This window comes from Phyllopteryx taeniolatus, chromosome 13 (assembly GCF_024500385.1).
Source record: "Phyllopteryx taeniolatus isolate TA_2022b chromosome 13, UOR_Ptae_1.2, whole genome shotgun sequence".
Taxonomy (NCBI): Eukaryota; Metazoa; Chordata; class Actinopteri; order Syngnathiformes; family Syngnathidae; genus Phyllopteryx; species Phyllopteryx taeniolatus.
Window position 1 is genome coordinate 19175086 of NC_084514.1, and position 25221 is coordinate 19200306.

General features: G+C 45.5%; 2 protein-coding genes across 9 annotated transcripts in view; both read right to left on the reverse strand.

The window, feature by feature from the left end:
- Positions 1–147: 147 nt before the first annotated feature.
- dpysl5a (dihydropyrimidinase like 5a) lies at positions 148–11180 on the reverse strand. Of its 4 annotated transcripts, XM_061794516.1 has the most exons (14): positions 9994–10305; positions 9759–9863; positions 9357–9627; positions 7446–7604; positions 6373–6552; positions 5925–5993; positions 4889–4933; positions 4706–4781; positions 3606–3762; positions 2975–3116; positions 2750–2892; positions 2436–2643; positions 2057–2225; positions 148–1984 (listed from the first exon to the last, which is right to left on the reverse strand). In XM_061794516.1, the coding sequence occupies exons 3-14, from the start codon at positions 9615–9617 to the stop codon at positions 1899–1901; spliced, it is 1695 nt and encodes a 564-aa protein (XP_061650500.1). In that variant the 5' UTR covers positions 9618–9627; positions 9759–9863; positions 9994–10305; the 3' UTR covers positions 148–1898. The 4 variants fall into 4 exon arrangements, with proteins under 4 accessions (XP_061650500.1, XP_061650499.1, XP_061650497.1 ...); XM_061794515.1 differs by lacking the exons at positions 9759–9863; positions 9994–10305 and adding an exon at positions 11041–11180; XM_061794513.1 differs by having other exon boundaries at positions 9759–10305.
- Positions 11181–14566: 3386 nt separating this feature from the next.
- Positions 14567–25221, reverse strand: part of LOC133487615 (DNA (cytosine-5)-methyltransferase 3A-like) — a 29905-nt gene continuing 19250 nt past the window's right edge. For 3 of the 5 annotated variants that reach the window (XM_061794511.1, XM_061794508.1, XM_061794510.1), the window contains 13 exons: positions 24654–24806; positions 24106–24150; positions 23955–24034; positions 23763–23875; positions 23215–23401; positions 22576–22660; positions 22161–22306; positions 20685–20775; positions 20445–20593; positions 17630–17730; positions 17114–17183; positions 16918–17036; positions 14567–16207 (listed from right to left, as the gene is read on the reverse strand). In XM_061794511.1, coding sequence (XP_061650495.1) covers positions 16066–16207; positions 16918–17036; positions 17114–17183; positions 17630–17730; positions 20445–20593; positions 20685–20775; positions 22161–22306; positions 22576–22660; positions 23215–23401; positions 23763–23875; positions 23955–24034; positions 24106–24150; positions 24654–24806 — 1481 coding nt within the window. In that variant the 3' untranslated portion in view covers positions 14567–16065. The remainder of the gene's footprint in view (positions 16208–16917; positions 17037–17113; positions 17184–17629; positions 17731–20444; positions 20594–20684; positions 20776–22160; positions 22307–22575; positions 22661–23214; positions 23402–23762; positions 23876–23954; positions 24035–24105; positions 24151–24653; positions 24807–25221) is intronic. The other 2 variants (XM_061794512.1, XM_061794509.1) reach the window with 1 other exon arrangement.

A 25221-nucleotide genomic window follows, 5' to 3' on the forward strand; every position in this document is an offset into this window, starting at 1 on the left:
AAACTAATGACAAAATGGTTCACAAATCCAAACAAAAACGCAAATGTTAAGTTATTTAAAATAAGACAGATTGTTATCGTTATGTGAAATAAGCAACATTGGGACGCGTGATTCCGACGACTTAATGAAGAGTCGGGATTCCAAGGAGACGTTTCACTGTCATTTATTTGCACTCCAATCACGTGACAGACGCTGGGAGAACGGAAGAAAATAAGTGGCCACAATGTTCAGCACCGGTGTTTTTTTTTTTTTTTAACAAACCTCAGGGTCTAAGAGTGGAAGAAATGTTACAAAAACAACAACACAAAAAAAAGACAATAACATTAAAGTCCTATGTGGGACACAATCCCCCGCAAAAAAAAAAAAAATACAAAATAAATAAGAGCTAAGACAATTCTTCACAAAGTCAAAGATAAAACATACACCATCCAAAAGCATCAGTGCAGATCAGGTTGTGGCAGCATTCAATACAGCTCTGCTTTCATTGGGTGGATGTGTCACAGTGCTACTACGTACGTACGATACATCAAGAGGTGCGCAGTCGCCGATATTTCAGACAGTACAAAACAATGCGAGCGTGAGGAAAAAGGCAGTTTAGGTGAAGACGATTTTTTGTTGTTGTTGCATTGGGTGGGAAACGCCGACCACGGTGAAGGATGCAGAGCACTGTGGGTGTTTTGTGTTTTTCCACAAATAGTGGCCAGCCCTCAAAGTCAAAAACACATCATATTTAAATCGACTCCATGTTTCTTGCGAAATGGCTTTGTTTCACTCTGGCAGACAATCGGTACCAAATGCGCTCATTTTCTTCCAAACAAACCCACTCTTAACACAAGCTCAACATTTAAAGACCCACGTGAATTCCGAGATTTGTTTCTAAATACATCACAGGCAGTCGCTGAAAATGTGCATTTACTGCGAAATTGTGGCGCTGCCGCATTATTAAACAGTTTTTCGCCATTTGAATTTTCGGAGCGTGGCTAAAACGTTTCAGAGCCGCGGATGGCCCAAAATTAAGCGGAGGCAGCCCATCCATCCATCCATCCATTTACTGAGCCGCTCATCCACACATTTGCAGATTTTCATTTTGTTTTTTTAATCATTTAAAAAAAAAAAAAAAAAAATGGGACCAACCCCATAAACACTTATTGGCTGTTTATCCCCACGTATAGAACAATTTTTTCAGGTTAAGAAAAAATTTTTTTTTTAATGTCAATTATCTCCAGATTTTAGGTAATAGCAGGGGGGGGTCTGTTTTCCCTATTGAAATGAATTGAAATGCCATGAATCCGTTTCAGCCCCCCAAAAAGCACCACCCTTTTTTTTTTGTACATGGACTTCATAAAGAAAAATAGAAAAACAAAAAAAAAACAACCAACCAATAGCTCGAAACTCCCAAAACACGAAAGTTGGGGTACCTGGAAGTCAGGGTAATCAGGTATACAGTAAACAGCAGTGACATGCGCAAAGATTGCAATAAAATATATAAATAAATAGAAATAAGTTTAAAATCGCCCCGTGTTTTCCGTCAGTCGCTCAATGGCGGCGATATGCGTACATTACGTTGCCCAGTAGTACGCCTCGCAAGTGCAAACATCGTATTTATACACGCACGTTCCTTTGAAATTGCGCCGTGAGCAGCGAGATTCCCCAAACTGGCACTCGGTTGATAAGATTTGGTTTCCAAGGTTTTGAACAAACACGACGTCTTTTGCGACCCGCGTTCTAATTGGGCAAACTTAATAAGCTTCAGTGCTTTACATGGGCTTAATTAACAAAAAAAGGGGGAAAAAATAGAAAACATGACCTTTTGTTCCCACGTTTATTCGAAGTAAAACCTGGTCTCGCTCGGACGGATCCGTCGGGATATCATTCTTTCCGTGGAGTGTTTTCAGCCTCTACCAGATCCCGCTGGACCTCCCGCCGGGCGGCGCGAGGATCCTGGCCGAGGATCTCTTGGGAATCTTGTCGTCGATCTGGGCACCTGGGAAACGGCGCTTTGTCAGTTTTGTCAGCGGTTGGCATTCGGCGATGTGTGTTTGACGTCAGTCCCCACCAGACAGGCTGAAACTGGACTCCTGGAGGTCCCTCACGCCGCCGTGACGGGTGCTGGGGCGCGTGGGGGCGTCCGGGTCGGAAGCCACGACGTCCCGCTTTCCGGCGTTGGCCACGGCCACCACGTCGCCCGTGTACGGCTCCCGCTCCACCCGCTTGGCCGCCTGGCACTGGTGAGCCGACACACATTCAAGGTTCCATTGCATTATGGCTGGCGGAAACCATTTTCAAGATTCATTTGTCAGATTGGATTTTTTATTAAAGGGGCACTAAACAAAATTTTTTTGTATGTGCCACCGCTAGTCAACATGGCATTATGATTTCAATTGCGTTCGTGGAATAAGAATCAGATGAACAGAACAAATCTTCCCCTCCAGTACCTTTTCTCTCTGAACCATCTTCTTGTAAAGATAGTCTGGAAAGGTCCTCAGAGGGCAGAACTTCCCAGAGCCCTCGGCGCACGTGAACATGCCGTTCTCGTAGACCAGGCGCCCTCGGCTGATGGTGACCAAGGGCACGCCGTGACAGCGGAGACCTTCGTAAAGGTTCACGTCGCCACCCTGCACTTGGGTTTCCACCGAGATGATCCTACGAGACACATGTAACACGGACTTACCGGTCTAAGAGATTGGGGATCGGAAAAGCAGCGGCGAGGCGCGCCGGTCGATGATCGGAGTCGGATGGGGTTTCGTACTTGGAGCCCTCGGGATCCCAAACTACCACGTCGGCATCTGCTCCTGGGATGATTCTGCCTTTTCTGGGGTAAAGGTTGTAGATTTTGGCAGCGTTGGAGCTCGTGACGGCGACGAAGCGATTCTCGTCTATCTTGCCCCCGATCTGTAAACGGCGGCGAGGAGGTCAGCCGACGGAGCAGAGTCCCGGACATTCCCGGCTGGTCGGGAGGCGGGAGCGCACGTACCACCCCTTTCTCCCAGATGACGCTCATGCGGTCCTGAACGCCCGGAACTCCGTGGGGGATCTTGGTGAAATCGTCCTTGCCCATGGCTTTCTGCTTGGTGGTGAAGGGACGGTGGTCGGACCCGAGAACATTCAGAGTGTCGCTGACAGGAGGCAAGATCGCGGCGCCGTTATTTTACGAAGCTGCAGAAGCATCGACACTTGGCGTGGGCTACACACACACGGCGATTTTTAACATCTTAAAGGTCACACGTGCGCGTCGGCACAGCACACACGTGATCGTGTCGGTCGTAGTACCGAGACCGGCCCGGGAGAGGTGCCACAGGACATCCGGACTGACGGAAAATACAATGAAGAAAAACGAGAAGACGCTAGAGAACCTGGACGTTTACGCCAGGATAGAGTTTCAAAACCGGTCAGAACCTGACACAAAGACGAACCGTGTCCCGAAAAACTAATCGAATACCCTGAAGTTGACGCGACGACATCCCCAAAAATCGCTCTTAACGCACACCGCAGAAGAATTGCCCAGGATAACATGTTAATCGGATCTTTTCTGACTTGGATGGCAGAGCAAAATTCCACTGTGGCCCAATTGTGGTGTGCGCGAAATGTGGCGGCGGGACGCTTACTTTCCCAGCAAGCTCATCAGGTAATTGGGCGTGCCGGGCTCCAGGCGCAGAGGCGGCAGGGTGACGTGGCCCGCGGCGTGGGCCCAGTCCCGGTGGTAGTACTGGCTCCCGTTGAGCACAGCGTGGGCGGTGCTGGTCTCCCCGTGGACCACCCTCCCTGTTGCACGCAACGCACACCTTTAGCATTTTGGACAAGCCACTTTGGGAAGTAACAAAGCATAAATATTTTGTTTCCGTGCTTGAGGACATTTTCCCCGGATCTGTTCTTTTATTTTCCGATATTTTTTCCCAAACGTCTGGAACTCCTCCCTCAGTGATGACGCAACAGAGCCTGATAGGATATTTCTCATTACCGGCCTTATTTAAGAGAACTGTTTGATGTTGTCGGCTCCCAGAATGATTCGTGTGTAAAAAAGCGTTCTTCTGACGTTCAAGTAAGCGCCGTGTCATCTGAAAAAAAAAAATGCTTTTTCAGCTAATTTAGCATTATTTCTTCGTCAGTTTTCAAGTTATGCAAACACATTTTGATAGCGTTTTTTTTTTTTTTAGGAGCACTATGCTAGTTAATAAATAAAAAATAAAAAAAGGGAAACCATTTTCTGTGTAGAGAATTATTTTTTTTTCCTCGTAGTGCCAAGTTATCAAAACGGGTATTGTAACAATAAATGACATTGATTTTGTACCTTTCAGAGTGTATGCTTTGTATTCTTACTCAAGGTGTTTACTAAATTGCGAGTTACGTAGTTATTAGCAATTGGCCCATGCCTGTTAGCTCGCGAGCTAGCTAGCAGGTGGCTAGCGCCTGCGGGATATATTCCGGCCACCGGAGGCTTTAAGCGCACAAAGTGCATTTTCAACGCCCAAACACGGGCGTGATGTAAAAGCATTAAAAAGATGCTAGCGAAGTCGTATCCATTTTCCAGCTCGCAGAAGCGCTATTTGATCGACAGTTGCGGCCAAACGCTTGTTTTTTTGTTTTTTTTTTAATATATAATATTTTTGAATCCTTCAAATGTGCAGGGTTGTTAACATTTCTTTTCACTTCCCAGCAACTAAGTGTCATTTTTTTCCACCGTTGTAAAGGTGCGGGTAGGCGTCACCTTGCATTTTGGCCGTCGCCACCACGTCTCCGGCCGCCATGCTGGACACGTTGACCAGATAGATCGGGCAGCGGGCCTAATGGAGAGAGGGGGGGGGGGGGGGGGAAACAACAACAACCCACGAGTGAATCCATTTTTATTCCGGCACTGTCGCCAGCGTGCTTTTTACGTGCTTCCCCTCACCCTGTTGGCGATGGTGATTGCCCTGTGGGTCGCCTCCGCCTCCAACTGTGAAAAGCCGGGAAGAGGATGACGTAATGCGTGACAAGCACTCACTGATAACATCTCCGGTGCGACACCGCGCTTATTCTCTCAATGACGTCAAATCAGAACGGATTAACCTTTGGTCATTTCCCCCCCCCCCCCCCCCCCCAATAAAGATGAATTTGATCACCGTCCAGTTGAATAATGAATCATGAGCAGGTGTCTTACTGAAAGAGGGTCCTCGGTTCCGACATGAAGGTTTCCAGGTTTTGAACGGCGTGAATGAACAGTAAATCGGTTCAGTGTTGCGCTAAACTGCACATTTGCGCTTTGGCAGTCGCAAATTTGCACATTTTGATCCTTGAACTTACCTAACTCACCTATTCACTGTTTTGTGTGTGTGTGTGTGTGTGTGTGTGTGTGTGTGTGCTAAAGACAAAGCCATGTCTCATAAAAATATTGCTTGGGCATCGTCAGGTGGCATCTTGGTGCCAAGCGCCTACGTTAAACTGAGGAGCGTCATTACTTCGAGCCATACTTAATAGAAAATGTGCTTTGCCGCCATCTTGTGGCACCTACAGGTAACAACAAACCTCCTTGCGTGGCCGTCAATTACTCGGGTTTTGAGTTTCGCTCTTCGCGGGCAGGCCTTCATTGTACGAGCAAAGTGGGTCAAACAAAAATAATGCGGCAATTAAGGTATTGTAATGCCCTGGCATGTGGGCAAGGAGAGCTAGCTATTCTGCATGGACGTCTGCTCATCACGACACTAAATGTTTATCTTTACACTTGAATATGACACGCTTCCATTAAATTAACCTCAATTCCCCACTTAATTAGCATCAATCCCCGCGAGAAGTTTTCCAAATTCCGCATCATAACTTTCTTATGGAAATATTGCAGCCCTTTTAAAGCCTTTTCGTCAGTTCGGGCGGGGGGTCGGGGGTGCGGACCCGGACGGTATCGCTCGGTGGGAAACGGATGAGTCGGAGGTGAGTGGACGTGATCTCCATACCTCCTCGGGCCTGCTGATCTCAATGCCCTCCGGACCGCAGATGCCAAGCTCCAAGGCTTCCTTAGCACCCTGGCGTACATACGCAACATCAAGTTTGGTCAGTACTTTTCAAAAGCAAAAAGCAACTGAAATTTAAAAAAAAACATTTTTTAGAATCGTGGCCATGATACAGCTATGCCGTGCAAAGAAAATGCTCATTTGTGGCCAGGAAATACTTTGTCAGGAGGAGACAATGGCGTCTGTCTGTATGATTGAACTTCTACTTCAAGCCGCCCGGTGGCCAAGGCAGGCACAGCAGCAGGAGCGGCGCAATTCATTGAATTGAAGCATTAAATCACACTGCACCAACGTGTTTAACACTCGACATGATGTCGGATGATGTTATCACTCCCGCATGTCATGTGCGGGGCTCCGTGACATACGAAGGCGGCGAACGTTTGTCGCAAACCTCAGCCACCAGTTCCCCGTTCTCGGCGTGGACCCTGGCGATGGCGCCGATGTCCTTGCAGTGCTGCAGGGCCCGGAAGAGCTCGTTGTCCCTCAGCATGTACGTGTCCTTGTAGGCCATGAACATCTGGAAGGAATTCACCCCCTTCTCCCTCACCAGCTTCTCCATCTCGGCGCGCACCTACACGGGCAAATGCAAAGTCAGCCTCGCTTTGTTACGGGAAACTGCAGGGGTTCTTAATCTGAACCTTTGTGACCTCTGAGCCCAACGTTTAATGAACAAAGCGGTTCAAATGTTTAACCCGTATTGTTTTCATTGACGGAACGCTGGTTTGATTACTGTTGCCTAGCTACACAGCACGGAAAATGATGAGGAAATAACCGTGACGGCGCTTTGGCTCAATCCAAAATGTTGATAAAGCTCAAATGTGAATAGTTAACAAAGTCAGTCACGTTTTGCCAACGTGCGCTTATTGGCAAATATTGGTGCGCAAAATTACTCGGCAACTAAATGAAAAGCTAATCTTTTTTTTCCCCTTTCGCTTGTACTTTTGTTTTCATCTTAGCCGCCCTTCTTCTCGATACCCGTCACAAGCCTTTACGTCCACGGCGTCTGTCAATTTCTTTATCTGCCGACTGTCAACTCGGACCGGTCGATCGCGATCGACGTATTGGGCGCCGCTGCGCTAAACGATGAATCGATTATCAAAATTGTTGTCGAATTAATTTGATGGTCGGTTAGCTGTCGATTAATCGATTACCTGTTGCGCCTGTAATCCTAAACATGGGAGAGGAAAAGGTCAACACCATCAAGTGTGGAATTTTTCTAAGACAAAAAAGAGGGGGGAGAAACAAGGAAAGGATCCAGCTAAAGGGGGGCCCGGGGCGCTATTCAAGCTAAGACCGCCACTGGGTGGGAGTACTTTGAGAAAAAACACGGTCTTCTTGAATTCCGCAGGCTTTTTTTCCGTACCACACTTCTTCAAGAACGCGCCACGTGAGATGTCAAAGAGCCATTTGAACCGAGAGCGATTGCAGGGAATGAGTTTGAAATGAGGGCGGGTGTCGCGCTACCTCGGGGGCCCACCAAGTGACTCCCACGTGCAGGGCGTAGTCGCAGCAGGTTTTGCCGTCGGCCAGGCCGCGGCACCGCTCGTAGGCGTCGGACAAAGACTCGTTCTTCTCTGGCAGAACGTGCGCCATCACCATGGTGGTGCCTCCCGCCAGGGCAGCCTAGAAAAGAAAAACGTACAGTACAGCGTACTCGACAGAGGACAATCGGAATTCCCACGAATATGTGAGCGTGGTCGGGGTTTTGTTCAGAGTAGCTTTTTTTAGCGTAAAATCTGTGCATTGGCTCAATAAACGTTGCGAAGCAAGGACTAAGATGAAGATGGCATCACATTTCGTCATACATTTATGTAGAAATCCAGGCCATTCTAAAGGGGCTCACATAGCATTTCTTGCAACCGTATCCATTTGAGAAATTGGATGCCAGTGCGCTTTGTTTGCAACAGCATCTGCCGAGGGATTCTCGGAGTGGAGGAGCGCGTCTGAGGCAGGCAGATTTATTGTGGCGGCGTGGCTGAGGGGGGCGGGGGGTGTGGCAGCCATTGTCTCCGAGCACAATGGCGCGTGTGAAAAGGCCTCGGGGCGGAATTCGCAGCGAGTCCCGTGGCAGCCGTGGAAACGGGCCGGCGATTGTCTCCCAAGAAGCCGTGGAGCGCGGTGGTCGCGGGTAAGGGGGGGCGGGGGAAGGCGGGGTGGTCGTTGGGAAGAAGAGGACGGAGAAGACCGAAGCGATGCGAGCACGCCTCGTCACGGCTCGGGAGCGCCGTCGCGCACGGGCTCGGCCTGTCCGGTCCGTCGTGCCACGCGGCGCCAAATGGAACGCGCCAGACCATCTGAGTGACCCCGGGACTAAAATGCAGTAGTTCCGCCAAACCAAGAAAACGCAACTGCCTGGCAAAACCTGCGACAATTAAAACTCCTAGTGAACAAGTGAGTTGATTTCGTTCTGCGACTCAATTTACTCGCTATCAAATCAATTTTCCCACCGAGAAATCCGCGTCTTGAAACAAGGAACCGGCAAGTTTATTCCATGACAAGCCGCATCCCGAAACTAGTCAAAGAACCTGTAAGTTTACACCACGTCGTCCGCTTCTCGACGCAATTAACAATCTGAAGGTTTACGCCAACGTATCTTTGTTTACGCCGACGTATCTTTGTCTACTTAAATTCAAATATAAGTAAAGAACCCGAAAGATTACGCCACGATAATCGACGCCCCGAAACAAGAACCAGAAGGTTTACAGCAAGATATTTACGTGCGAGAACAGGAAGTTTACGCCAAGCTATCCGCATCTCTAAAAACAAGAACCTGAAAGTTCGATAGCACACCAAGATAGCCGCGTCCTGAAACAAGAACCTGCACGTTACTTGCATTTAGTAACAAATAACTTCAATCGCCAAGAAATCCATGTCTGGAAACGAGAACCTGGAAAATGACGCCAAGACATCTGCTTCACGAAAGAAGAACCTGAAGGCTTATGCTGGTGTGGATATCTTCCACACCCTGAAACTGAAAAGTTCATCCCATATCTCCAAATGTGAAGCTGGAAGTTCATGCCAGGATAACTGCGTCGCGAAAAAAGTCTAGAACCTGAAACTTTACGCCGAGGCAATCCACATCCCGAGACAAAGAACCAGAAAATGTACACTAAGACATCTACGTCTTTAAACGAGAAGCTGAAGGTTCAGGCCAAAATATCCACGTTTGCTAACGGGTAAATAACCCCAAAATTTAAACCAAGACACTCCGTTTCCCGAAACTACAACCTGAAAGTTTATGCCATGATACTTGCATCTCAAAACAAAAACTGCGAGGTTCTCACCAAGACATCTTCGACTGTAAACAAGTCAAGAGCTTCAAAGTCCCAAAAGAAGAACCCGAATCCAAATACTCCACGTCCGGTCGCAGCTTACCTTGGTACCGCTGTAGAAGTCGTCGGCCGTGGTGGCGTTCATGAAGGTCTCCTCCAGGTGCACGCTGGTGTCGATGCCGCCGGGCATGACCAGTTTCCCGGAGGCGTCCACCACCTTGGCCCCGCCGGGGATCATCAGCTCCTTGCCCACCTGCCGGATGACGCCGTTCTCGATGTAAACGTCGGCCTCCTGCGTGCAGTCGTCGTTCACCACCTTGCCGCCCTTGATCAGGATGCGCGCCACGGCCGCGCTGGTAGTCATGGCTTTAGCTCTGCGGGGAACACCCGGAATCATTTTGGGTTCGCAAGACCGCGTTGCCGTGACTCGACGAGCGAGACGCCAGGCTGAGAGTGAGATCGGCTCGCGGAGTCCGTGTCAGGCGCCGCCTGTGACCTGACGTACCGACTGGACGCTGACGTGTGCTCAAACGCTGATGCAACAAAAAGTCTTTTCTCCCCCTTGAATGCAACAACAAGTCTATTGCAGTTGTGTCCAAACTTTTTCTTCCTAGGCCCACATACATAAAAAAAAAAAAAGACATTCTTCACCTTTAATCTATTTAACACACACATCCATAAAAACAACAACAATCCATGAGTGTAGGATATGCGGTACAATTATATACAGCAGATCTTACCAAATGATGCGTGACTAGCGGAAAACACGGACGTGAAAGATGAGAATGAATTCCCTCGTCTTCTCTTCTCCGAACTTTCCACGCAGTGTACAAAGTGAGTCGTAAAACGCGCGAAAGGACGTCAATTGTGAATTGGAGTACGTATGCCGTGGGCCGCTAAGAAAACAGATCATGGCCCGCAAATGGCCCCAGGGCCAGACTTTGGACACCGCTGGTCTATTTCTTTCCCTTGAACACAACAACAACAACAACAAAATTATATATAGTATATAATTCAAAAGTTGCACCCAAAATGAATGCAAGTCTGAAAAAAAGCAGCAGGTGAGGCCCAGTGGCTTAAAACAATCCCACTCGTCCACGATTCCATCGAAATACTTACAAATCCAAGTTGAGTGTGTTTTTTTTTTTTATTATTTTTTTAAATATAATTCAAAAGTTACACCTAAATTGAATAATGTCATGAGTGGCATTGTTCTCCCACCCCACAGCCCCCCCGCTGCATGAAAGCTGACGGCCGCGCGCCCTTGTCGCGTGTGCGGGCGCGGCAGCTTGATGACGGCAACACGACGCTCGCACAACCGCGACAACATCAAAAGCGCAAGCTTACATAATGATAACGTGCCGATGAGGTGGCTGCTTGGAGCAAAATGGGGAAGAAAAAAAAAATAATAATATATTTTTTTTTTCAGTGTGTGTGTGTGTGTGTGTGTGTGTGCGATTTTGGCACGTTTGGCGGAGCGTATGCTTGCATTTGCAAACGTGGTGGAAATGATGACACAAAGAAAGCGGTGACCGTCAGGCAGATTTTCCTCGCCGACCCAGAAACGCCTAAAACGCCCCCCTCCGGCCTCCTGCACCATAAACAGCTCTTTATGTGGCCTCAAAACAAAACAAAAAAAACCCCGGAGGTAGCAGTTGTGTTTCTCGGGGGCGAGGAGCCGCAGACGTGCAGCCTCCCCCTGGGGGGGTTCAACAAAACCCCCACGCCCTCCCCTCCTCTCTTGGGAGGCTCCGCATCGATGGTGGCCACCGGTCGCCCTCGCGTACCTGACGTGCCGGTGTGCAGCTGCAGAAGGTCCGCTCGGTTCCTCCGGTTCCACAATGCAACATACGGCAGATGGACTCTTTGCCGGCCGGTGCGGGACCACCGGATTTGCGCGAAGCCAGCGTGAACGGGCCAGCGGTCATTTCCGGTAAATACCTTCAACATAAAACAAAATATGACTCCTTACTCCGCGCGCATGCCTATAAATAGGATATACAATTCTCCCGTTGTTGCATTCAAGAGTTTAAAAGCTTATTTACTGCAGTGACATACGTTAATATTAGTCACAATTGAGAAATTTATCACTCACTTTGTTATTATTTTATTTATTGTGGTGTTTGTGCCGTTGTTTCCGGTTGTGTTAGTTGTGCTAGCAAGACAGCTTTCCTAGCAGTCGCAGACGGTCGCCTGAGCAACCAATTAGAGGCGGCTAAGGGCGTAGCCAATAGCGGGAATCGCCAATCATAGACACAAAACATAGATCCCTCCGTAACGCTGCCACGTACGTCAAAGTCGCTGCCATATTGGATGAACAATAACGTTTGTGAACTATGTGAACTTTATAACGTCCTTTTGCAAATAGAATTTGTTGACTTTGGAGCTCGTTCCATGAAGTCGTTGCATGCCACATCCAATATGGCGGACACACTGACGTGTGCGGTGACGGGCCAACCCGCTCAATGACTCTTTGTATACGTATGATGTCACTATTTAAACTGTCAACGTGTCTTCTCGTCTGTCACGTGGTTTTCTCATTCTTATTTGTCATTTAGGATTAAAGGGAAAAGATTAAACTGTACCGTAGGAAAATGTGAGGTACGGTGAACTGCCTGAACTACTGATTTTGAATATAAATGTTTAGCATCAACCTAAAAATGTGAATTTGAGAAAATCCTATTTTTCCCGAGCTAGATAAAATCCTTGAGGATTATTTTCTAACAGGTGAATCATCTCAACGTTTTCACAGCGGTGCCCTGAGATCTGAGTTTAATTTGTCCCACGAACACGCTCGTCACTCAAAGCACTCGTATCTTAAATCACCGTTCCCCATCGTATTGAAAAAAAACCCAAGGAAACTTTTTGGAATGTGTTTTTTTAAATAAAGAAAATAGCACTGTATCATATTGTACGTTATTAAAAAAAACACAATATAATTAAATAGAATGTGAAAAAATGTAAACAATCTCAGGAAACTCGTAAATCTGTTTACTCATATTTCAAGGCACCACTGTATTGGAAAAAAGAAAAATTCCAATCTTTAGATTGTTTTCTAACCTATGAATTGTGCAAACAAACCGGAAAATACAAATTAATGGATATTTTCTACTAATGACAAGATCTGATGTTAGCTTAAAACAAATGCAGTAAAAGAAGCAAAAAAACAAAAACAAAAAAAAACATTTCGAAAAAATCTTGAAAGATGCCGAAATTGGACATGAACAAGCCGAAAGGGAGTAAATGGAACAATGCTTTTGAATTAAACGTTTGGCACAATGTGTGTACAATGAGACAAGGACAAGATGCTTTTTTTTTTTTGCACAAAAAAACCCCAATACATTTATTCAAGTGTTCTCCAGCACAATTACATACGATGTATTTATCTTCTCTCTGGACACTAAACATAACTTGTGTCTATGTACTGAATGTGTACGTGTGTGTGTGTGTGAAGGGTTGAGTGCTACATTTGCTGTCAGAACTGAACTCCAAAGAGGAAAAAAAGAAAAAAAAAGAAAAGAAAATACATCGGCTAGAAAAAACAGTGACGGTATAGAAAGGAAGTCGCGCAGAATGTTCCGGCGACTCGCCTTGACCAGTGATGTGAATCAAACAGTTCAAAAATAGACATGGAGAACTTCACCGCGTGGAATGTCGGGGGAAAAAAAAAAAAACAAGCGTACTGATACATCACGCTACAGGTTTGGTTTTTTTTTTCTTCCTCACAATCGTCCCACAGATAAGCACCGACTACAGCAATCCTCTAAAGTCTAAAACAACGTAAGAAAACCCTTTTTTTTTTGTTTGTTTTGTTTTTTCTTCATCCCGTCAAGTACAAAGTTAGAATGCCTTTAGTTAATATAGTTATATCAAATAATAGTTTGATCGTTACGAGGAACTTAAAAAAAAAAACAACAACAACTGATTTGTAGATGCCGGAAAAGGTGTAGCGCCATTTGAAACTCCCGACATTTCCTCTGTTAAAAGTCTTACAAACACGCCGCGTTTGTCGGGCTGCGCAGTGACGTCGCTAAACTTCGCGAGAAATCGCGCGTGGAAAAAGCAAAGTCCCCACCGGCGCTTTAGACGAAAACCAGTCATTTCCAACTAACTCAAATGATCCAATTTCACATAATTGCTCTGAAAATGACTATTTAATTATGACAAATCATTGTTGATCTTTCTCTGCCAGCGACATATATTGACAGGCAGAACGTTTAAATGCTCTTCCACTAGATGGCAGAAGGTTCAATGAACCTGTTGCCATTCATACGACAGAATAATAGCTTTGTGTTTGACTAAACAGGCCCACATTTCATACTAAGTAAATTATGACCAGATCATTTCTTTCAGTACATATACTTTTTGTGACATTTTTCTAATGTAAAATATCTGCTCTGGCTCAATAAAAGTGGGCAAACACTGGACTAAACCACATCTAGAGCGCAATCAAAATTTGTCACATGATTTTTTATTTATTTTTTATTTTGTATTTTTTTTTAAACAAAACAAAAACACTCATTTGATTATATATTAGCCAAGAATTACATTTGTACATTTCCATTAAAAAGCGGGGACAAAAAAACAAAATGGCGACGTTTCTGTACAAAAATGTACAAAGACAAGACGACGGAAGGATCGCGGGAAGGGAGGAAACGGATGGCGATAAGGTCACTTAAGAACTTAATTACATTAAGAGACTGAGTTCAACTATTTTAAATAGATACGCAAAACGTTTTTTCCCCCCCTTAATACTTTGTCAGTTTTTCGTTTTGACAAACCAACACGTAAATCCTCTTGTGTTTCGCTAAGCTTTGCGCGGTTACAATCAAGAGAATCCACTCGGTTAATTCCGTCCATGGAGGTAGCACAGCGCAGCTAATTATGTTAATTTACCGCAGGGCGGGGGGGGAGGGGCGTGAAAGTCCTGTAAAATAATGACACATTTACATAGTCGCCAAATTAAGGTAAAATCCACGTAGCTATGTGCAGAATTGCCGGTTTTGATAATTTTTTTTTTGTGGGGGTGAGGGGATGGTTGTGGTGCCAGACTCGCGGGCCGGGTGTGCCCCAACTCTGAAGGCATCCTCGGTTTTTCTTAAACGTTGTGATTTCAAACATTTTTATTGCAAGGGTTTCCTGTCCCGAATTGTAATTGTGCGCATCCCCGAAGGTACACGAGATTAAAAGTACGATAGTGGTCCCCCCCATTTCCTCCACCTTAATGTGAAACGCCACGATTGAAAAACATTTTCTGCCCAGGATTCCCAAGACAGAAGGTGCGTGAGCGCCCTCCCGGTGATGCGGCTGATATAATAATTACACATTTATGTGATTCTTTTTTTTCACCATATAAACACAAAATCCTTGTCGCTACGTGCAAATCGGCCTTTGTTCTGATTTCCGTTTTGGTTTCCGGGGGTGGGGGGCGCGCCAACGTTTAACTCCGGATAATGTAGTTATTCCACGTTAATGTTACGCGCAAGCATTTAAAAATATTTTCTGCCAGGGATTCCCAAACAGAGGTGCGACCAGAGGGTGCGTCTGATATAATATTAGTTACACATTTACATTGTTATTCCTCCTCTCTCAAAAAATATTGAATATCTATCAAATTCAATTTTTGAGGTGAACATGACATCTACTGGCAGTCATCTTTGTTTCGATTTTTTTTTTTTGGGGGGCAGGGGGGGTCGTTGTTGAGAAAGGCTGTTTTATACAAACGCGTTATAATCTTAACAAAACCTGGGCGGTATTACACTCGACGTATATTAATTGCCACTTTACAACAGAACCAAAAGCAGGAGGCGGGGCTGACTAGACAATGAAAAACATTGCGCAATTAAAAACTTCCAGGGGGGAAAAAAAAAATAATCCACTTTTTTTTCTTCCCCCCCCATACTATTGGCACAGCCCTACTGTGTACAAAAAAAGTATTGCGCCAGGGTAGTTCACATCATCGTCAAACAAATCACATCAATCTAGATTCCAAAAATCAAATACAAAAAGGAAATAAAAGAACTGTATAAAAGTGCTTTTATAACGTTGATACAACAGCACACAAAAAAATTGCTATAAAAAGGTAGAAGGACTTTGTGAAGCCGCACCATGTTGTTGAGGTTTTGTTTTTCATTTTTCTTTAAATTCTTTTTTGCGCCTCACGCTGAATGTACAGTAAATGTCGTCGGTCAGAATGGAACTCGACGTTTTTTTTTTTATTTCCAATGATGGGAAACGTCGTCATTTAGCTTAGTTTGTGCACTCCAGGAAGGCGAGTTGTGAAGAAGGGAGCACCAGTAAGAACTTGTAGAAAAGCTGCAAAAAAAGCACCAACGCTTTGAACGCTTGCTTTTTTGTCTCCGTTTTTTTTTTTCCCCCCAAGCAAAGAGCTCAGTGGACGACATTTCCCTTCATTGCAGAGCACCATGGCATTGTAGCCATATTACAGTAGTAGTACCTTTTTATTTTATTACCTTCAGAAGCTGTAAACAAAGAGGTATATGTGATCTTGGTGTTTTGTTTTTTTTTTTTTTTTGGGGGGGGGGGGATTCTCAGAGCTCCCTTTACACCGGAAGCACGGCAAAAAACGTACAGTACGCTCGCCCCACCCACGTTTAGCTCTTCTCCGAAAGCATAGTCTCAAGTATAGCTCGCACAAAAACATATCGAGGTGACAATAACACTGTTGAAAAACAAATTAAATAAGAATAACAAATAGAGCGTGTGAAGTCTGCACCTACGCGTTTTCTGAGCGGGTAACTCTGAAGGCTCAAGGCTCTGACGCCACAAAAAGGGCGGTCAAAGGGGGGCGCTCAAACGCAGGCGAAGTAATCTTTGAGTGGTGCAAACAGGTGGCGGATGACGGGAACGCTCCACGATCGTCCGAGGAGACGCTGCCGGGCCAGTCGGCTCATGTTGGACACGTCCGTGTAGTGGACCGGGAAGCCAAAAATCCTGTTGAGGAAGAGTCCATTAGGTTACCATATGATAATGCGGTGTTCGTAGCTGTGTCGCAGATTTTTAAGGGCTCACTTTTTAAGAGTGTTTACAGTATACACGTAAGAATTTACAGTTGCACGCCTTCAGTGTAGTAGCACGTTGTGCCACAACACGCCGGCCAGCACTGAAGTCTACTGGAAGAGATGCAGCGTAGTTAAGTCATTCAGTGCCGTGGACGTTTATATCCGTCAAGTACGTTTGTCAATGGGTAAGCGTGGAAGTTGCATCTCTTTGGATTTGAGATCAGCACAATTTTTCAGTTGATGCTAAAGATTGGAGGTTGACTTTCGACTTTTTCCGTCAATAAGGGAAAAAAAACGTCAATACCTTGGAAGACGGACAAGTTCAGGCACCTGACACTCGACCAGATTATGGATACGTATGGTAGAAACGGGAATATGTGTTGTGAACGTGAGACAAGATGACGCAAATAATGGAGTGAATGACGGACGCCGTATAAAAAAAAAATATATTTTTTTTTTTAAAAAGCAACTGACGTTCATGTCGAGCCATGTGGTGAGTCAGCGTAGCTCACAGCGTGCCATTTTCCGTCATCGCTGTATGTCGTGCCGTTGGGTGTTTTATGGGTCCGATTTACGCAAAAAGTCAGAAATGAGCCATAAATCACGTTTTCATCGGTTGCTCAGAGATTGCTTGAGGTTTACCTCTCCATCTCGGTGCACCACAAGATGTCCTCCTTCTCGTTCATGAAGACGGGGAAGTGCTGGTCCTTGCCCTGCTTGATGGAGTTCGACCTGGTGGTGATGGTCCTCACCTTGTCAAACTGAAAAAAACAGCACAAGAAAGTTTTTGGTGGGTTGCGCATGCGCACGCCGAGGTCATTGGACACGCGTGGCACACCTTGGCGGTTCTTCCGTGTTCTAGGCAGTCCTGCAGGTCCAACTTATCATTGCACATGGCCGTCAGAGGCCTGAGGAGGAGGAGTTCAGGTTGAGACAAATCAATGCGCAACAAACAATCATAGATCTTGCACGTGATAGAGTCTGGTCGAGGACATTGCTGTACGTCACCTCAGTTTTTCATAAGCAAGCAAACAAGCTCGAGAAGTGCAAAACCCTTACGTGACGTCAACCAGAAAGACTACTGAATACCGCAGCCGCCTCAATTTACCCTCCAAAGTTTTCCCAAATCTTTTAAACTTGGAGCTAAGACATCGCGAAAGCGTCATTTCCAGCAAGCTGTACAATTCAGTTCAGTTATCTGCAGTACGTTGTGCCACACCGGTTGCAGACGATACGGCGGCAAAACCTTTCATGTCATAACGAGTGTGCGAAATCAGCAAATGACTAATAAGCTAAGCTAAGCTAAGCAATCACGTTGGGTTATGTTTGAGTCCACGTGGATGTTTTCCCTCACCATTCACCCACCGACCTGTTCATGCCAGGAAGGTTACCCCAGAAGTAGCGGGCGCGGTGGGCGGCCGACACTTCCTTGGCGTCGATCATCACCGGGTTGCACTGACGAAAAGAGGAAGAAGAAAGAAAAAAAAAAAAAACAACGACAAAAAAACAACAACAACAGTCAAAATCTATTTTTGGAGTCGAGCAGCATATTTGCAAGTTGGAAAATGTAAGACCTCCCATTCCACTAAATAAGGAGTGGGTGAAATGGGTTCAAAGGCATTTTTTAAGAGCATACGGCCTTAAGTGTCATTTTTTAAAGATCATTTCAACCTTCATTTTAGAAAATGTAAAACTTTCAGACTTGTTTTAATCACGTGCAGACACCCCGGGTGACTAATACAACCCCAATTCCAATGAAGTTGGGACGTTGTGTTAAACATAAATCAAAACAGAATACAATGATTTGCAAATCATGTTCCACCTATATTGAATTGAATACACTACAAAGACAAGATATTTCATGTTCAAACTGATCAACTTGATTGTTTTTAGCAAATAATCATTAACTTAGGCTACAACACGTTCCAAAAAAGTTGGGGCAGGTGGCAAAAAAGTTGAGGAATGCTCATCAAACACGTGTTTGGAACATCCCACAGGTGAACGGGCTCATTGGGAACAGGTGGTGTGCCATGATTGGGGAGAAACGGAGCTTCCCTGAATTGCTCAGTCATTCACAAGCAAAGATGAGGCGAGGTTCAACGCTTTGTGAACGAGTGCGTGAGAAAATAGACCAACAGTTTAAGGACAATGTTCCTCAACGTACAATTGCAAGGAATTTAGGGATTTCATCATCTACGGTCCGTAATATCATCAAAAGGCTCAGAGAATTTGGAGAAATCATTGCATGTAAGCGACAAGGCCGAAAACCAACAATGTATGCCCGTGACCTTCCATCCCTCAGGCGGCACTGCATCAAAAACCGACATCAATGTGTAAAGGATATCACCACGTGGGCTCAGGAACACTTCAGAAAACCAATGTCAGTAAATGCAGTTCGGCGCTACATCCGTAAGTGCAACTTGAAACTCTACTATGCAAAGCAAAAGCCATTTATCAACAACACCCAGAAACGCCACCGGCTTCTCTGGGCCCGAGCTCATCTAAGATGGACTGACGTGAAGTGGAAAAGTGTTCTGTGGTCCGACGAGTCCACATTTCAAATTGTTTTTGGAAATTGTGGACGTCGTGTCCTCCGGGCCAAAGAGGAAAAGAACCATCCGGACTGTTATGGACGCAAAGGTCAAAAGCCAGCATCTGTGATGGTATGGGGCTGTGTTAGTGCCAATGGCATGGGTAACTTATACATCTGTGAAGGCACCATTAATGCTGAAAGGTACATACAGGTTTTGGAGAATCATATGCTGCCATCCAAGCGATGTCTTTTTCACGGACGTCCCTGCTTATTTCAGCAAGACAATGCCAAACCACATTCTGCACGTGTTACAACAGCGTGTCTTCGTAGTAAAAGAGTGCGGGTACTAGACTGGCCTGCCTGCAGTCCAGACTTGTCTCCCATTGAAAATGTGCAGCGCATTATGAAGCGTAAAATACGACAACGGAGACCCCGGACTGTAGAACACCAGAAGCTGTACATCGCGCAAGAAAAGGAAAGAATTCCACCTACAAAGCTTCAACAATTAGTGTCCTCAGTTCCCAAACGTTTATTGAATGTTGTTAAAAGAAAAGGTGATGTAACACAGTGGTAAACATGACCCTGTCCCAGCTTTTTGGGAACGTGTTGCAGCCGTAAAATTCTAAGTTCATGATTATTTGCTACAAACAATAAAGTTTACCAGTTTGAAAATTACATATCTTGTCTTTGTAGTGTATTCAATTAAATATAGGTTGAACGTGATTTGCAAATCATTGTATTCTGTTTTTATTTATGTTTAACACAACATCCCAACTTCATTGGAATAATTGGGGTTGTAAGAACAATGTGTTTGCAACTAATCTGATACCAAGTAAATACAGGCCCTGTATCACCGATACTGATATTTTAAAACAATTATTAAGGTGGATGCGTCATCAAATTGCTAAATCTGAATGCTAAAAGAAATTTTCTTGAAGAATTTGTGGACACCCCAAGTTAATTTAATCACCACAATGTGTGTGTTTACAACCAAAACGACAATACTGCAAGACCTAAGGTATCGATCTCTACTGAGCAAATACAGACCCAATATCACCGATACCGATATGTTTTAACAATAGAGGTGGATGTCTCATCAAATTGCTAAATTTCATTTTCATTTTAAGATATATATTTTTTTCGGGGCCAATATTGCCAATACATACAGTATATCTATTTTTTTAATAATTGTGATTGCTAGAGCGCTAGCTTGGCATGGGTCAATCATTGGAACAGATAATACTTGGTGCCACCAGGGGGCATCAGTCTTTTGTTTGCTCCGGGTGCATTTTCATGTTGCAGCATTAGCTTACATCTGTCAGTGTTTCCCAGCGTTTATTGACGCAAGGCACATATTTCACAATGGGAAAATCTGATGGCGCACAACCACGCAAAAATGACACAATAGGTATGAATATCGAAATAATGATGATCTTGTCGCAATTGACTCAGTGTGAAATCCGGGCCTGCTTAGTTGAATTACTTTGTTGTATGTTCTGACTGTCACTCTATCTCGAGGAACAACGTTTTGGGATCATTTCCCACGGCAACACTGATGATCCAATTTTGAAACAACGGCTTAGAAGACGATATCCGGTATCACGGGTTTGTGTTCCAGCGGGTTCCGAGAGCGTACCTCCAGAAAGCGAGATATGTCCCTCTTATCGCTGACGCCCATGGCCACCACGTTCTCAAAGAGCCAGAAGAAAGGTCGCTCTTCCCCCGTCTTGGGCCGAGCCTCGTGCAGCAGCCTGTAGAACTCGAAGAACAGGCGGCCCGTGCCCTCTTTTTGCGGCACGCGCCACACAGACATCAACCGCAACGCACCTTAGCGACCTAGCAAAACCAAAATGAAAAACCAAAGTGTTCCACCCACCGTAAAGGCCTTTCCTTGCAGGGTTGACTATGGAGAGGTCGTTGCACGGACTGCCACCTATGACCAGATCAAAAGGACCCCACTCTTGGAGCTGCATAGATACGAAAGACGCACAGCAGATAACTTACAGCAGCACGCGTGGACACCAGATAATTTCGGATAAAAAAGGCAAGGTCAAAAACAAAATATATACAGAATAGTGATACCGGTCAACTGTATCAAAGACTTGATCAATGAATATAGACCGCTATTAGACATGATCCGCTGCCACAAGCCAATATTTTGAATCATGAAAACTGACACTCAGCCTTAAAGGTCAACGACAACCCCAATTATTCCAATGAAGTTGGGATGTTGTGTTAAACATAAATAAAAACAGAATACAATGATTTGCAAATCATGTTCCACCTATATTTAATTGAATACACTACAAAGACGAGATAGTTAATGTTCAAACTGGTAAACTTGATTGTTTTTAGCAAATAATCATGAACTTAGAATTTTATGGCCGCAACACGTTCCAAAAAAGCTGGGACAGGGTCATGTTTACCACTGTGTTACATCACCTTTTCTTTTAACAACATTCAATAAACGTTTGGGAACTGAGGACACTAATTGTTGCAGCTTTGTAGGTGGAATTCTTTCCCTTTCTTGCTCGATGTACAGCTTCAGCAGTTCAACAGTCCGGGATCTCTGCTGTTGTATTTTACGCTTTATAATGCGCCGCACATTTTCAATGGGAGACAGGTCTGGACTGCAGGCAGGCCAGTCTAGTACCCGCACTCTTTTCCTACCAAGCCACGCTGTTGTAACATGTGCAGAATGTGTTTGGCATTGTCTTGCTGAAATAAGCAGGGGTGTCCGTGAAAAAGACGTTGCTTGGATGGCAGCATCTGTTTCTCCAAAACCTGTATGTACCTTTGAGCATTAATGGTGCCTTCACAGATGTGTAAGTTACCCATGCCATTGGCACTAACACAGCCCCATACCATCACAGATGCTGGCTTTTGAACTTTGCGTCCATAGCAGTCCGGATGGTTCTTTTCCTCTTTGGCCCGGAGGACACGACGTCCACAATTTCCAAAAAGAATTTTGCTTTGCTTGTGAATGACTGAGCAATTCAGGGAAGCTCCGTTTCTCCCCAATCATGGCACCCACCTGTTCCCAATGAGCCTGTTCACCTGTGGGATGTTCCAAACACGTGTTTGATGAGCATTCCTCAACTTTCTCAGTATTTTTTGTTCCAGCTTTTTTGGAACATGTTGCAGCCATCAAATTCTAAGTTAATGATTATTTGCTAAAAACAATCAAGTTGATCAGTTTGAACATGAAATATCTTGTCTTTGTAGTGTATTCAATTCAATATAGGTTGAACATGATTTGCAAATCATTGTATTCTGTTTTGATTTATGTTTCACACAATGTCCCAACTTCATTGGAATTGGGGTTATACATTCAATAATGGGTTGAACTCACGTGTTTGCGCGTGACGCTCCTGACGTCGCCCACGTACATGATGCGGCCCTGATGGCGGACGAGCCCCACCGTGATGGAGTCCTCGCACACCTCCGAGGCCACGTAGCGCTCCACCTGGATGCCCAGCTCGCGCAAGACCAGCAGCCCTGCGACGCACCGAGGCCCCACAGTGGTTACGCGCCAGAAAAAACAGCGCTCAAATGCTGGCGGCTCCTCAATAAATGGGACATTGTGTGAGAAGGGACAGAAGGACAAACGAGAAAACAAAAAGCAATAACAAAAAGCAATAGCATTCACACCTGCCGCGGGTATGCAGTTTAGTAGGGGACAAAAAGAAAGGAGACAACAAAAAGCAATCACAAAAGGCAACAAAAAGATAAGAAAAAGCACTAACAGCATTTGAGAAGCGTCTTACCCGTTGCGATGCCGTCAAATAGCGACAGGACTCGGATCGGCTTCCTCTTCTCCGGCCCGATCGGCGGGTAAAGTTTTGCCGGTTGCTGTGGCGCAATGCGGAGAACACAAAACCATTACCGCAAGCTCAAGGCAGCAAATGGCATTATTACTTTCAAATCGTTGACGTGCAAGGTAGCGGATACCAAAGATTTTGAATGCCATTTCATATCATATCATCCCGTTGCCTAATGTCACAAAACTCGAGACCACAATTTGAAGGTTTTGTTCTCGCCTCGGACTGGACTCCCAAAAGTCTTGGTCTCGGACTGGCCGAAATCTGGACTTTCCCTTCGAGACCGGTAAAGACGCTAATCGGCTATTCTTTGACTTCTTTCATGTGATAATAAGGAGAAACACAAACAAATACCTTCAATAAATGTGTCAGTAACCCACCGCGCCCGTAACGACTGCGGACACAAGCGGAAGGGAAAAGTGCCAAACATAAGTACAAAACTGAGCAAGACGTCCTCTGAATTCTGCGGTCTTCAACTCCCTCGAGCGACGGCGACAAACTCAGTGATGCCCGCGGAATCAAATCCGTCAATCCATCGCAATGTGACAGAAGTAAGCCATTACTGTGTGCGCGCGTGCCACTTACGAAATCCTGATCGTGGTTGTTAGCGAAGAAACGCTGCAGGCGGCAGGTCCAGTTGGGGCGACGTTCCAGGAGGCCGTAGGCCCCCTTTGGGCCGCCGCACATGAAGCAGTTCCACGGGTCCTCCTTGATGGCGGCGTGGGCGGCACCCTGGCCCACCAGGAGGTCTACGCACGCCACGCAAAAGCACCTGAGGCAGACACGCGCTTGAATTCGTGACGCCACCGGACGGCATTAAACATCGAAGCCGTTGAATAATGTCATTTGACAAACGCACGCAAGGGTTGGAATCATGTCATTTGAGATTATACCATCCTTACATCCATCCCCCGCAATGGCACAAACGTACGCCGTTAGTGGAACATCTTGGTGCCACGGAACTATGTTGAGGGGAGGACCTTCACTTAGTCAAACCGCAGCCTTGTCTAATCCAAAAAAAAAGTGCTTATGGTATCCAGAGACAATTTGAAAACTATATGGGTGGGCGTTATTGACTTTCAGATTGTCGCTGTGCAATTTGACAAAGGACATGGCAGTAAGCCACAATTTACCGGCAGCAGTTGTTGTTCCCGCACATGAGCACCTCCCGTCCGCCGCAGCAGATGGTGCAGTACGACTGGTAGCCGTCGTCGTCGTACTGATAGGCGCACTCCAGGAAGCAGTTCTGAAAATACAACGTGGGAACATGGAGTGTGGCTACTAAACGCTGCGGGTTTTTCAAGCCGAGTCCCGCGCTGGACTACCTTGCAGCCCTGGCACATTCCTCCTGCAAACAGCGGATGCTCCAGACTAACGTTCAGACTTCCGCAGGAGATGCAGATGTCTGCGTGGAAAGTTGATTGACGTTGTCACAAAGCACATAGACTCTCGGATGTGGCGACAGCCATGACTTACCCTCGATGCTTCGGCACTTTTGTCTCACTTCGTAGATGAGTTGCTCTGAAACGGCAACACAGCTTACTCTCGATCAACTGAATTATGTTCAATTTCACGCATGGGTCTTATAGACTTAGAGTTTTGATTTGGGGGAATTCCCGAGTAATCACTGGATCAGACGACAGGACTCGCAGGCAATTTCCCAGACTAAACTTCTTGTTGTGTGACATAATTAACAACCGTCAGTTTGGCCCGACGATGCCAAAATGAAAAGTCAAGCATGTTTGATCTTCCGTGTAGTGTGACATACTCTCATATACTCTGACATAGCACCTTGACGTAAAAAATAAATACATTTTCACCAGGATACAAATGATTGCAAAGAGTGATGAATTTTTCGGAATATTGTGCGGCCCCCAAAAAGGCGGTCAGAAAAATCATTTCAAAAAGACTAATAAAAGTTCACGTGAGTCGGGAGCAATAGAGGCTCTAGAAGGTATCCCTGCGGTACACCACAGGAATCACACCCGATCCGTGCCGATTTGCATGAAACACAAGGGTCTTACCTCGCGTTCCTTCGTCGATGATGTCCTTGACCCTGGGTTTCTCTTGGTTGCTCTTTCGTGGCTTCTTAGCGGGTGGTGGCGGCGGCGTGTAGGCGGCGGCTTCGGGCTCCACCCACATCTCCGGGTAGACCTCCTTGTATGGGTTGCGCTCCTCTGCAGGTTTTAACAAAGAGCAGAGCATTATTCATTTGGAGTTAGCCTTAAGCCAGGCTTGAAACCCTAACCGGAAACACTAGCCTTGGCTTGAAAACCTAACCTTGGTTAACTCTTAACCTTGGTTTCAAACACTGGTTTGAAACTCTAATCTTTGTTTGAAAACCTAATCCTGGCTTGAAACCTTAATTATCAAACCCAAAGCTTTGTTCGAAACTCTAAGCAAGGCTTGAAAACTTCCTCTGAAACACTAACCCTGGCTTGAAACATAACCCTTGTTTGAAACTCTAACTTAGCATTGAAGCACTCATTTGAAATCCCAAACTTGGATTTCCTAATTGGAAACCCTAATCTTTGTTTGAATCCCTAACCCAGGCTTGAAAGCTTCAAAAGCACGGTTTTGTCTTCTTGTGCT